Here is a 13781-nt window from a genome sequence, read left to right on the forward strand (position 1 = left end):
CCTCTCTCTCTGTGTCTTCCCCCACGGGGCTCCAGTTAAAATGTAAACCACGGGCCGGCCGACAGACAGACCACATTCCTGATAAGCTTCGACTAAGGGAATTATTTCCGGGTCGAAGAGTAACTTTTTTTTTTTCTCTCTCTCTCTCTCTCTCTCTCTCTCTCTCTCTCTCTCTCTCTCTCTCTCTCTCTCTCTCTCTCTCTCCTGTCTTTCCATTCGTTGTTGTTTTTCTCTCTCTGAGAAATGGAAGAACAGCTGTGGCTTCCCAAAGGCTCTGAGAGGAGTCAAACCCCTAACTCTATCTAGCACTGCTTTCCTTTCTCCCCACTTCGCTCTAGTCTATAGCGTGTCACATGCAGCCTTCATAAAGGCCCTAAGACACCTCTACGTAATGTTTCATACAATCAGCTTCATACAAGAGCTGGCGATAAATCATTTGGCCCCTTTCTCGCGGGCTACAGCTCTGAAAACAATGGCTGGAGAGAAAAAAGAAAAGAAAATGTGGGAACTATTATCTGCCTTGGTCAGCCCTGCCGTCGCTCCTTTCATGTCAGCCGATGTGTGTGTGAGCATGAAACATTTGTTTGATGAATCCTTAATCTTGTTTCTATTAAAACACACAGGAAGTTGTCATAGGGGCCTGTTGCCTGTGGGATTAGGGGTCTTTCAGAGGGAAGGGGGAACATGGGGAGGTTTGGATGAACAATAGAAAGTGTTTATGAAGATTCTCATGTCATTCTTATTCTAAGAATTCTAACAAATACACATATATATGTTACGGTACATGTGGGAAAACTAGGGTTAGGTGCTAGGATGCTAGGGTTAGGGGTAGGGTTAGGGATAGGATTAGGGGTAGGGTTAGGGTTAGACATGCCAGCATGTGCCAAGTCACCCTAGCACCTAACCCTAACCCTAGTCTTCCCACATGTACCGTAACATATATATATATATAAACTAAGTTTAAACTAAGGGATGTGTGACTGCATGTCAGTGATTACGGTATTCAGAGCATGTTTCTCCTGTTCTGTAAGGGTTAGGGTTAGGGCACGCTGTCCTTTGGGAATCACTGCAAGTAGAAGCTCATGTTAATGTTGTGTGTCATTCTCACTCTCACTCACTCCTTCTTTAACCTGTCTCCCCCCAGGCTCCTCCATGGACAGCCCTCAGCTCTCTCCCTTCAACTCCAGAGAGAGTCCCCTCTGCCTGTCGCCCTCCTTCCAGATGTCCACGCTGAGCCTGCCGGGCCAGGCGCCCTCGCCCCTGCAGAGCCCCGTCCTGAGTGAGGTGGACACGGCCCGGCTGGACGAGGATGAGGAGGGCAGGAGGAAGGTACGCTGCTCACATGCCACCCTGACACCCAACACTCACATTCTATTCGGTTGTTTCCGGGTCCAACGTTGGCTGAGGCGCTCTCTTCGAAATGCCTCAGTAATAATAATCATTCATTATAGACGCTGACAATATGGGGAAAGCGGGAAAGTGGTGTGTCCCTTGTTGTATGAATAGATCCCAGTCTAAAAAACGATTGAACTGTCATTCTACCGCTTTAGTACACTGGTACTCTGGTGCTTTAGTACACTGGTACTCTGGTGCTTTAGTACACTGGTACTCTGGTACAGGGAATTTCTGGTTTGGACCCGGAAATTGCTAAACGTCACGTTTGACGTCAGACTTAACAACCAAATATCTACACACGTCAGACATTAACACAGCACAAATGAAAATGAGGACGGGTGGATATGTTTTCCTGCATGGTGGTTTGGTGTGTCATTGGCTAGTAGCACTGTGGTATTCCCTCCAATTATAATTGTGTTCCATTGATGTTGTTTTGATGAGGATGTTTGTGATCGTCATCATAACCCCGTCCACTCATACGAGCCTCCCGGAACATTCCAGGGAATGTGTGATGTGTGATCATGTGTGAACGCGGGAAGGGAAATTCTCTCAGCCAATTTCTCTGGTCAGGACCTTTTGTGATTTCATGGAATTTACTTAGGTGTGAACAGAAGCCTGAACATTCCCTGGTCCGGTTACGTATGTCTGACGCAAGACGTTTTCACATGGAACAAGTTAACCAATCACAGCGAGGAGTTTCTCACTTTGTACTTTTAGTTTGTTCCGCTGATGTTACGGAGTTGGCTAGTTAACCCACATCACATCAGCCACATAGTTAGCTAGATTACTTACTCAGCTAAATTACTTATCAAATGCACATGTGTGATATGTTTACGCAGTGCGCCCCAATGGCACTTCCAGTCAGCAATATGTCTAATTGAGTTAATTCGTATTAAGCTTACCGGTACTATCATCAAGTTCTCCCATACTGTGCTTTTCGACTAGTATAGTATGTTTATATCAACATTAGTATAGTATGTTTATATCAACACTAGTATAGTATGTTTATATCAACACTAGTATAGTATGTTTATATCAACACTAGTATAGTATGTTTGTATCAACACTAGTATAGTATGTTTATATCAACACTAGTATAGTATGTTTATATCAACACTAATATAGTATGTTTGTATCAACACTAGTATAGTATGTTTATATCAACACTAGTATAGTATGTTTATATCAACACTAGTATAGTATGTTTATATCAACACTAATATAGTATGTTTGTATCAACGGTAATCAAGTGCTTTAGTTGGCGAGCGAACTTGGTGATGGTAAGCATAATACGAGTTGACTCGCTGTTAAATTAATGTGAAAAATATGATGATGAATACATAGAAAACGGAGGTATGATATATGGCAGATATATATATATGGTATAAGGCTCAAGCACTTTGTCTCGTTCGTATCCACGTCTACTACGTTCCAGTTCTGCATCCACTGAATGCGTGATTCACTGATTCAAGTAGCTCGTGCAAACTCGAGAATGCCGTTGACGTGTGAAAAGGCGTAACCCGGTAATCTTCGGGCATTTAGCTCAGGTGTGAACGGCGGAAATCACTGGCGGACCCGGGTTGGGATTCCTTGTAATTTACAGGGAACTGTGTGTGAAAGGGGCTTGTGTGTGTGTGTGTGTGTGTGTGTGTGTGTGTGTGTGTGTGTGTGTGTATGAGAGGGGCTCATGTTACTGTTACTGTTCTGCTTGTCCATCTCAGGTTGAAAACTTTGACTGGTCCATATCGTCCTCACACCTTGTCACACCATTCTGACATGAGTAACTCTCTTCCTCCTCAGAGATATCCCACCGACAAGGCCTACTTCATTGCCAAAGAGATCCTGACCACAGAGAGGACCTACCTGAAAGACCTGGAGGTCATCACTGTGGTGAGCTGACGCCCATCCCAACTCATGTACTGTATATGCTTGTGTGCAGTGGTGTAGTCTAGTTTGTTTCTACATAGTGGGTATACTGTGATTTTTCCCTCCCAGCCTCATATCGTTCATTTCGGAAACGGCATAAAAATAAATATGCGCTCCCTGTCTAACGTTATATATATATATGTAACATTACATGTTATAAGGCTGATCTGTGCATGATAGTGCTGCATTTTTACATATTTCATGTCGCATCTCCCCCCGTTGATGGTATATGACACTATAGTCAGTCCCAATGGTCCAAAAGTCAAGTGCTTCGTAACACAGACAGGGTGAATTTTATGAATGAAAGTGAAAGTTCTGTCACAAAACGCTGTTACGTATCCTCACACATTTGCCTTTCAATGGGTTGAAGTTGTTGTTTCTCTTCCTGTACGTTCCTCAGTGGTTCCGCAGCGCCGTGATCAAAGAGAACGCCATGCCCGAGGGCCTGATGACGCTGCTGTTCTCCAACATCGACCCCATCTACGAGTTCCACCGGGGGTTCCTCAGGGAGATCGACCAGCGCCTGGCGCTCTGGTCAGTTCATAATAATTCATTAAATGTATATAGCGCTTTTCCGAGGCTCAAAGACGCTGACAATATGGGAGAAACGGAAAACACAGAAACAACAAGCAACAGATAACATGGGCACATAGAACACAGAGTTAGCGAACGGGGAGGAGGGGGGGGTGGTAGGGACAGGGGAGATGGTTAGGGGTAGGGGAGGCTGTATGCATGTCAGGGGGGAGGGGGGGGGGGGTGGCAGGGTTGGGGGAGATGGCTAGGGGTAGGGGAGGCTGTAAGCATGGGAGAACAGGTAGGTTTTGAGGTGGGACATTTGTGGTGAGGAGTGAGGGTGAGTTGTCCTGCTCCCATTGTTTGCATAAACACGGTTGCTGCTGTAGTCATGGTTGTTACATAAGTAGATCTGTCCACTCAGACTCCTTGTTCCACCAGGGAGGGGCGCTCTAACGCTCACGTCAAGGGGGACTACCAGAGGATTGGTGACGTGATGCTGAGGAACATGATGGCTCTGAAGGTGAGACTGTTTCTCACTAAAAACCTCTCCACATCACGCTGTGCTGCTGTACACAAAGGAGATGGAATAAATCTTTGTTTCCCTGTGTAAGCATACTACATTGACTAGTATGTAACTACTATATGTGTGACTGAAGCTCTAGGGATGACTGAACGTCTAGGGATGACTGAAGCTCTAGGTGTGACTGGAGCTCTAGGGATGACTGAAGCTCTAGGGATGACTGAAGCTCTAGGGATGACTGAAGCTCTAGAGATGACTGAAGCTCTAGAGATGACTGAAGCTCTAGCGATGACTGAAGCTCTAGCGATGACTGAAGCTCTAGGGATGACTGAAGCTCTAGCGATGACTGAAGCTCTAGAGATGACTGAAGCTCTAGCGATGACTGAAGCTCTAGAGATGACTGAAGCTCTAGCGATGACTGAAGCTCTAGGGATGACTGAAGCTCTAGCGATGACTGAAGCTCTAGCGATGACTGAAGCTCTAGCGATGACTGAAGCTCTAGAGATGACTGAAGCTCTAGCGATGACTGAAGCTCTAGAGATGACTGAAGCTCTAGCCATGACTGAAGCTCTAGAGATGACTGAAGCTCTAGAGATGACTGAAGCTCTAGGGATGACTGAAGCTCTAGGGATGACTGAAGCTCTAGGGATGACTGAAGCTCTAGGGATGACTGAAGCTCTAGGGATGACTGGAGCTCTAGGGATGACTGAAGCTTGTTGTTGTTGCTGCTGCCGTCCTCAGGAGTTCACCGGCTTCCTCCAGAAGCACGACGAGGTGCTGACGGAGTTGGAGAAGGCCACCAAGCGACTGAAGAAGCTGGAGACGGTCTACAAGGAGTTTGAGCTGCAGAAGGTGTGCTACCTGCCCCTCAACACCTTCCTGCTCAAGCCCATCCAGCGCCTGATGCACTACAAGCTCATCCTGGAGAGGCTGGTCAGGCACTACTCCCCAGACCACAGCGACCACGACGACTGCCAGGGTGAGACTCGGACAAGCCTGTTCCTGCTTATCGCTCCCTAGGATACCAGTTACTAGTTATGCTAGTTATACTAGTTATACTAGTTGGACACCAGTTATCCAAGCAGCTTATTGGACCACTGCAGCTTCTGTTGTATCTGTGGATGCCATTAATAATCTGAACACATCATTACCATCTATTCAGAATGACTAGAGGGACCACTACCCTGATCAGTTGACTAGGACCAGGGACCTCATTTGTAATGTTGTGAGTTTAGAATCATAAGGTTCTATCTCCGTTTAGGGCAGTTCAGAGATATTGAGCGTCAAAGTCTTTACATTCCATTATGTTTTGTGAGATGGAACCTTTGTATTTTATGAATTACTAACATATATATATATATTTTAAAAATAACACCACACAGGCATTAATAAACACCTAATGGATCAGATTATGTAAAAAACTCAATTTTGACACAAATGGAGATAGAACCTTATAATTCTAACGTCACGATGTGTGTGCGCCCCTACAGAGGCTCTGAGGGAGGTGGCTGAGATCGCCACCCAGCTGCAGAGCAGCCTGATCCGGCTGGAGAACTTCCAGAAGCTCACAGAGCTGCAGAGGGACCTGATCGGGATAGAGAACCTGACCACACCAGGCAGGGTGAGCGCAGTACCCTAGGCTGGCTGACAGGGGGCGCTGTGAAACCGTTTCAGATGTAAAGGTTTGATTTGTGTCTAATGTGAACTCTCTGTTTCTCAGGAGTTCATCCGAGAAGGCTGTTTATACAAGCTTACGAAAAAAGGACTGCAGCAAAGAATGTTTTTCCTGGTGAGTGATGTTTCAGGCGAGTGTGTAAAATCTCCTATCTGAAACTGCCTCACACACTGGTAGTTTGTCCATTTGTAACTCACGCCCTACACTCTCTTCTTTTTCAGTTCTCAGACATGCTGTTATACACAAGCAAAGGTGTCACAGCCACCAACCAGTTCAAAGTCCACGGCCAGTTGCCTCTGCACGGCATGATTGTAAGTAGAAGCTACGTTTGGTATCAGTTGACCTGCTGACATCCTCTGTCTCTAAGACTGCTCCTCATTGTGGCATTTTCTGGTAAATCGTGATCTTAGAATGATAAGGTTCTATCTCCGTTTAGAATGATAAGGTTCTATCTCCGTTTAGGGCAGTTCAGAGATATTGAGCGTCAAAGTTTTTACATTCCATTATGTTCTGTGAGATGGAACCTTTGTATTTTATTAATTACTAACTCAAAAATGGCAACATTTTAAAAGTAACACCACACAGGCATTTATAAACACCTAATGGATCAGATTATGTAAAAAAAACAACTCAATTTTGACAAAAATTGAGATAGAACCTTATAATTCTAACGTCACGAAATGAGGGTGTTCTAATGTTAAACTAGGTGCAGAAAGAGTCAGTAGCGTAAGGAGTGAAGTGAGGGGGTTGTCTTGTCTGAGGTTCTGGCAGACAGAGAGACAACCTCAGGGTTGCCTGGGTGTCCTAACCTGTGTGTCTCTGCTTGGTTCCTGACTGCAGCTCATAGTGCTGGACGCACCGGTGAGTACTCTGAGCTGGGTCGACTTGGAACGCCCAACCCCCACTCTACTCCTCCTCCCTCCTCTGCTTGTGTAGACAAAACAGTGCTTACATGTGGGCATTGGCAAGAGAGGATAGTTTGAGAGCCTGTGGATGGGAAAGAAGCCCCTTGTTGGTTTATAGTGTCAGATGATCTAGATGCCCCAGTAGAGGCTGTTGGCAGGCCGTCCTGTGATCTGTTCTGTCTCACTCTCCTGTCCTCCTTTTGTTCTTGTTCATCCCCAGGAGGAGTAAACCTTAGGTGGCTCCCTGCGTAGCGTTGGCTGTGTGGAGGGAAGGAGGCCTGGCCAGAGGGAGGCGGCTGCTGTGTTCATAACCCGTCTTACTGTGTTCATAACCCGTCTTACTGTGTCTATGCTCTCTGTCCCCAGGTGGAGGAGAGTGAGAACGAGTGGTCTGTGCCTCACTGCTTCACCATCTACTCTGCTCAGAGGACCATAGTGGTGGCGGCCAGGTACGCAGAGAGATGTTCCTCTTGTGTTCCTCTTTTTCTCTCTGTCTCTGTCTCTCTCTCTCTCTCTCTCTCTGTCTCTCTCTCTCTCTCTCTCTGTGTGTCTCTCTCTCTCTCTCTCTCTCTGTCTCTCTCTCTCTCTGTCTCTCTCTCTGTCTGTCTCTGTCTCTGTCTCTCTGTCTCTCTCTCTCTCTCTCTCTCTCTCTCTCTCTCTCTCTCTCTCTGTCTCTGTCTCTCTCTCCTCTCTCTCTCTCTCTCTCTCTCTCTCTCACAGACACTTTTCTAACCCATTTACCAGTAAAGTTCACATCCTGTGGTTTCAGCTCCAAAGTGGAGATGGCCAAGTGGATTGACGATCTGAACATGGCGATCGACTTGGCCAAGAAGTCACAGGAGAAATCAGACATCTTCCTGGACCCTGGACTCTGTGATCACTCCAACAGTAAGAGCTTGACACCCTCAATGTGACTAGGACTTACTGCTGCTTCACTGTTCTTCATGCCAGTTGTGTTTTTAACATTTAACTGAGTTCTCAATGTCTGTGTGGTTACCAGCCTTGTGATTTGCTGTATTGTGAAATCCCATAGGACTGAGATTGGTGTGAAACCACAGTGATGTTTGCTGTTGTTTTGTTCATGTGTGGATCTGATGTTGTCATGGAGATGTCCCAGAGGATTCTCTCAGGCCTAGGCTACACGGCACCGGATTTGGCTGAAACGGCGATGATCTGATATCGTTTATCGTCGTGTAGCCTAGGCCTGAGTGGCTTGATCTTGCCTTAGAAACACCCATCCCCTGTCAAACCTGCAGCTAAAGCCTCCCCACCTCTCCAACCAAACCCCCTCGCCTCCTCCTCCTCCTCCTCCTCCTCCTCCTCCTCCTCCCCCCCTCCCCCAGGGTCGTCAGACGAGGTTTCTCTGGAGCAGGAGTCTGAGGACGACCTGACCTCCTCCCGTAGCTCCCTGGACAAGCAGACGCACCACCGGGCCAACACCACCATGCATGTGTGCTGGCACCGCAACACCAGCGTGTCCATGTCTGACCACAGCCTGGCGGTGGAGGTACCCCTCCTCCTCCTCCTCCTCCTCCTCCTCCCCTGATGACCTGGAGAGAGCGGCCGCGCACACACACACACAGACACTCACACACACACACTCACACACACACACACACACACACACTCTCACTCTCACACACACTCACACACTCACACACTCACACACTCACACACTCTCACACACTCACACACACGCACTCACACACACTCACACACACGCACTCACACACACACACACACACACTCACACACACTCTCACACACACTCACACACACTCACACACACACTCACACACACTCACACTCACACTCTCACACTCACACACACACACACACTCTCACACACACACACACACACACACACACTCTCACACACACTCACACACACTCACAGACACTCTCACTCTCACACACACTCACACACACTCACAGACACTCTCACTCTCACACACACACACTCTCACACACACACACACACATACACACACACACTCTCACACACACACACTCTCACACACACACACACACTCTCACACTCACAGACACTCACACACACTCTCACTCACACTCACACACACACACTCACAGACACTCAGGGGTTAACCATCAGATGGTTGAGGCAGTTTGTCTTCTTTCCTGGTGCCCTGGTAGCGTTTACCTGCTCCAGCCCTCGGGGTTGGGTTGGCCAACAGCCTGCCAGTGCTCCAGCCCTCAGGCTTGGGTTGGCCAACAGTCTGCCAGTGCCACTTTACCACCGGCAGTATGAAGCAACGTGCCTCTGACGCTCACAGTGTTTCCTTCCCCTCTCCCAGTCCTTCTTCACCCACACTTCCCTGTCCCACTCTCTCCCCTGGTTAACCTTCTCCTCTCTCCCTCGTGTGATTCTGTCTTTTGTGTTTCACTTCAACGTTTTACTGTTCTATTCTCTTGGTGTCTGTCTGGCTTTGGTGAGAACTTCAATCTGATCTGTGTTTCTGCAGTTGCAGTAAGACCGTTATCAGAAGCATGAGCTAATCTCTGATGATCTTCACTCTCACTAACATCTCCCCTCCACAGCCCCGGGGACTTCCTTCTTCTAAATGCTCTTTCCCTTTCGTTCTTCCACTGGGTGCTAACATGCTAACTTATCCTCTCCCCTCCTCTCTATGTATCTTTCTCTTCTCTTCTCCTCCACCTCTCCGCTGCCTCTCTGCCCGCGCCTCCTCAGTGTTGGGCTCTCCCGCCGTGTCCCCGGAGCTCCTCCCCCGGTACCTCCTGGGTCAGGGCCAGAGACCCAACACCATCACACACGTGTGCTGGTACCGCAACCAGAACCTCTCTCTCACTGATTACCTGCACATGAACCAGGTACCAGAGCCACGGCCCAGGGCCACAGGGAGAGGCCAGGTCATGTAGCACATTCCCAACAGACAGGAGCGTCAGGCAGAGAACTTAGTTCTTAGAACTTAGAACACTCAGTTGACCAACTCACAGACATGGAGTCTCACAGACATATCATAAACATATCATATCTTGTGGCCTGGGGTGGTCCAGTGGTCTAGCACCGTGGTCTACAGTTACACACATATGCCCATGTCGGCATGGGTTAGAATCCGGCCCATGCCCTGCTGACATGCCCTCTCTCCCTTCTTCTCCTTACTTTCCTGTCTGTCTTCACTATATCTGTCCAATAAAATGAAAAAATAAATATGAGTGGGACTGCCCCACTCAGAAATTTAAAAAAACAAAAAAACATATATCTTCTCACTGACTCATCTTGAACCATTTTCTATTATGATTCATGCTTCATGATGTTCAACATCCACCAACAACATTTTACTCTTGTTTCCCCTTCCTCCCCTCCACAGAACCAGCTCTCAGGGTACCTCCTTAGGAAGTTTAAGAACAGCAACGGCTGGCAGAAGCTCTGGGTGGTCTTCACCAACTTCTGCTTGTTCTTCTACAAGACCCACCAGGTAGGGTACCTGCCTCACCTGTTAGCAGGCGCACAGTTCAGTCACATTCTGTCAGGATGTGGTGTGAGTTTTCTTGTTCCAAAATATGCACAGCAGAAGCAGCCTAATTATTGTAAGCTTGCTCTCGCAATACAGACTTAGAAACTGTTATGAATACTAATATCCTGAATAATCCAGCCAGTTCATCATCAAGGCCTCTAAGCTGGTTGTCCCACCTCTGTCTATGTGCAGGATGACTTCCCTCTAGCCAGTCTGCCGTTGCTAGGCTACACGGTCAGCACCCCGGGGGAGTCTGACAGCATTCACAAGGAGTACGTCTTCAAGCTGCAGTTCAAGTCCCATGTTTACTTCTTCCGGGCCGAGAGCGAGTACACCTTTGAGAGGTAACGTAACAAACCGTGACGTTAGAATTATAAGGTTCTATCTCCATTTTTTTTTTTTTACATAATCTGATCCATTAGGTGTTTATTAATGCCTGTGTGGTGTTATTTTTAAAATGTTGACATTTTCGAGTTAGTAATTAATAAAATACAAAGGTTCCATCTCACAAAACATAATGGAATGTAAAAACTTTGACGCTCAATATCTCTGAACTGCCCTAAACGGAGATAGAACCTTCTCATTCTAAACGGAGATAGAACCTTATCATTCTAAACGGAGATAGAACCGTATCATTCTAAGCTCACGAAATCTCATAAGTCGTTCATAATACCATTATACAATCTTCTGGAGAACGTCCTCACACACAGTCTCCTCACAGAGCAGCTCTGCGGATATGAAGTGATGCTGTGTGTTTATACAGCGGCTCCCTCCTCTCTCGTCTCTGCAGATGGATGGAGGTGATCAAGAGTGCAGCCAGCGCTACGGGCCGTATGAGCCTGCTCATCCCCAAGGGCCCGGCGGAGATCAACGGCAACTGAAGCTGAGGTTCTGGAGCTAGGGGCTGGGCCTCGCAGACTCTCAGAAAGGCACATTACTGTATTGTTTCCCTTCTCTTCGGCTCCTATCATCGTGACTTTTTTAATGTGACTTGGGTTTGGCAGATCTCGGCTCAGAGGCGCCTCAAGACTGGATTAGACTGGCAGATCGGTTTTCCGTTCATTACATTTCTGATTTCCCTCCCTTTGGGTTCTATCGGGAGGATCTGTCAAATGTTTTTGATTTTTTTTTCAAGCAATGGCGAACAGAATAACATTTTATTTTAGTAAATGAGTTGAGGTACGAGAGAAAAAGAGAGGAATGTATGATTGATCACAAGCAAACTCTCTTGATGTAGCAGGTAGTTCCACATAGGGCTGGTAACGATCAGCTGAGATGGGGAACTGAAAAGGGACCAACCTCCGCCTCTAACAGAACATATTATTTTCAGGTTGAATTGGGACAGTAGTAGTGTTTGTGTCCATACTAAGGCAGCAGTGTAGAAGTGAACTGGAAAGTGGATACGGGTGAGATGAGAGGGGATGACAAAGTGATGGGTTAGGGAGGGTTCAGTTTCTGGGCCGATACAATGACTCACCCTGTAACCTTCATCCCCTGTAGAGGGTCTGGAGGTATGTAGGAGGGGTAGGAAAGTATCCGTTAAATGACATCCTTGAAGTTATTGCAGAAACAAATGAAAGCAGAGGGTTAGTTGTATGTTGAGATGTGTTTTAGTACACACAGCCAATCCCATTTTCTACGAGGTCTGTAAGTCTGAGGACTTACATGAAAGGTTGGCGTTCGTGTAGAACGTTTTCACTCTGATTTGAAGTATTGTTGTTAGAGGGTCTAGATTGATGTTTTTCATCACTTCTGGCTGACTGTTTTTAGGGCTTTAGACTATTCTATACGTTTATGAACATGAAGCGTTAAGAGAATAATGAAAACTACCAGATAGTGTTCACTAACTGGGTGTTAAATGCTCATATCCTGAAATACAAAAACTAAAAGGCTTCTTCCACTGCCAGGTTGTGTAACTGTCCAACATTTTCTCTAAATTAACTTGCTTTTGTCAGGAATATATAATCATTCTGACAGTGATACATTTCTCCATCACCGACACAGACAGACAGACAGTTCTTATTTGCTTTGTCGTCACTGTTCACACTGAGGTGGGCCGTTGGGTTTTCTAAAAGTGTATAAACGCACATTCTATAGGGTACTTTTCTCCATTCGAAGTGTAAAAATTGTTCTTGTACCCCTGATATCATTTTTCACCCAATACTTGTTTGATCAGGGCAGTAGAGTTAATTTTCCTATTGATACATTGTTCTGTACTGTCTATTAAGGTGTTGTACAGTATGTACAAGATGCTGTCCAAATAGGTCACACTGTAATAACCTCGTCATTGTTAAAGCCTCATGTCCTGAACATCAAGGGCTCTGTCCATCACCCAGAAGGGGAGAGACAATGAGAGATGTGCCTCTCCTCTGTCGGAACCATTGGTAGCCTATGTCTGTTTCTACTACAGTGGTTACCATAGAGACCTGGGCATTGTGATGCATGTGGGTCAGTTTGAACTGTTGACCCTCATCCCTCTCTCTGGACGGCACTGGGGGCGGACCAAGTCATTATTTAATTTCTTTGAGTGGAGCAGCTGTCTGTCAAATATGCAGTATTTTGGTTTCCTGACTTATCTTTCAGCAAAGGCCAGGTCTACAATGTTTGGTTGGTTGTTTTTTTGTTGACTGTGTACATTCACTCACTCTCAAATATGTGTGTGGTTTGCAGGCAGGGCTTACAACATTAATGACTAAAAACATGTTTCTGTTTTTGTTATTTTACATAGAGATGATGACTTCTGCATAGAGATGATGCGTCTTGAGAGTAGGAGAATCCTTTCTAATGGCTGAAGAGTGGAGATGAGCTGTATGGTATTATTGTACGTTGGTAACGTTGGTAACGCTGCGTTGCTGTGTTGTAGGACTGTTAGACCGTGAGAGTAAGGCGACTACTGGAGATCTGACTTCCTGTCTTGGCTAATTGTCGCCAAAGGACCCTGGCCTTACTGAGTGCACTACGTGGGCCCATGGTCTCATTATTTTGTACATTTCTTCTGAGGACTGGAATCTCTTCTGAACTTCCTAGGGGACAGCAGTCCTGTCAACCTCCCCTTCTTTGACTAATGAAACCAGATCGTTCAAGGGTGAACCGTCTCTGAGCTGCAGGGCTCTGTGAGAGAGGTACGACCAGCAGCCCCACTGGCCGATATTTATTTAGTAGCATGTCGTTGGGGCCTTGCTCCGGTGTCCCCTGCATATAGTCTTTCTTCTGTTGTCAAATTGAAAGGTTAACAAATAAAATCGAACAGGTACAAACAACCGCGTGGTCCAGGTGTTCTTTTCTTAACGTCTGCATCAGACAGCCTCTCCATTATAACGTCTGCAGTCTGTTGTATTAAGCTACTG

General features: G+C 46.5%; 1 protein-coding gene across 1 annotated transcript in view; it reads left to right on the forward strand.

Annotated features, from left to right (window-relative positions):
* Positions 1-13781, forward strand: part of farp2 (FERM, RhoGEF and pleckstrin domain protein 2) — a 38672-nt gene extending 24891 nt beyond the window's left edge. The window contains exons 14-27 of the mRNA XM_080536497.1: positions 1145-1329; positions 3196-3285; positions 3722-3855; positions 4276-4357; positions 5099-5336; positions 5848-5978; positions 6078-6146; positions 6254-6343; positions 7304-7386; positions 7707-7825; positions 8281-8444; positions 10288-10395; positions 10627-10778; positions 11225-13781. Coding sequence (XP_080392623.1) covers positions 1145-1329; positions 3196-3285; positions 3722-3855; positions 4276-4357; positions 5099-5336; positions 5848-5978; positions 6078-6146; positions 6254-6343; positions 7304-7386; positions 7707-7825; positions 8281-8444; positions 10288-10395; positions 10627-10778; positions 11225-11315 — 1736 coding nt within the window. The 3' untranslated portion in view covers positions 11316-13781. The remainder of the gene's footprint in view (positions 1-1144; positions 1330-3195; positions 3286-3721; positions 3856-4275; positions 4358-5098; positions 5337-5847; positions 5979-6077; positions 6147-6253; positions 6344-7303; positions 7387-7706; positions 7826-8280; positions 8445-10287; positions 10396-10626; positions 10779-11224) is intronic.

The sequence above is a fragment of the Nansenia antarctica genome (genome assembly GCF_963989245.1).
Source record: "Nansenia antarctica genome assembly, chromosome: 7".
Classification (NCBI taxonomy): Eukaryota; Metazoa; Chordata; class Actinopteri; order Argentiniformes; family Microstomatidae; genus Nansenia; species Nansenia antarctica.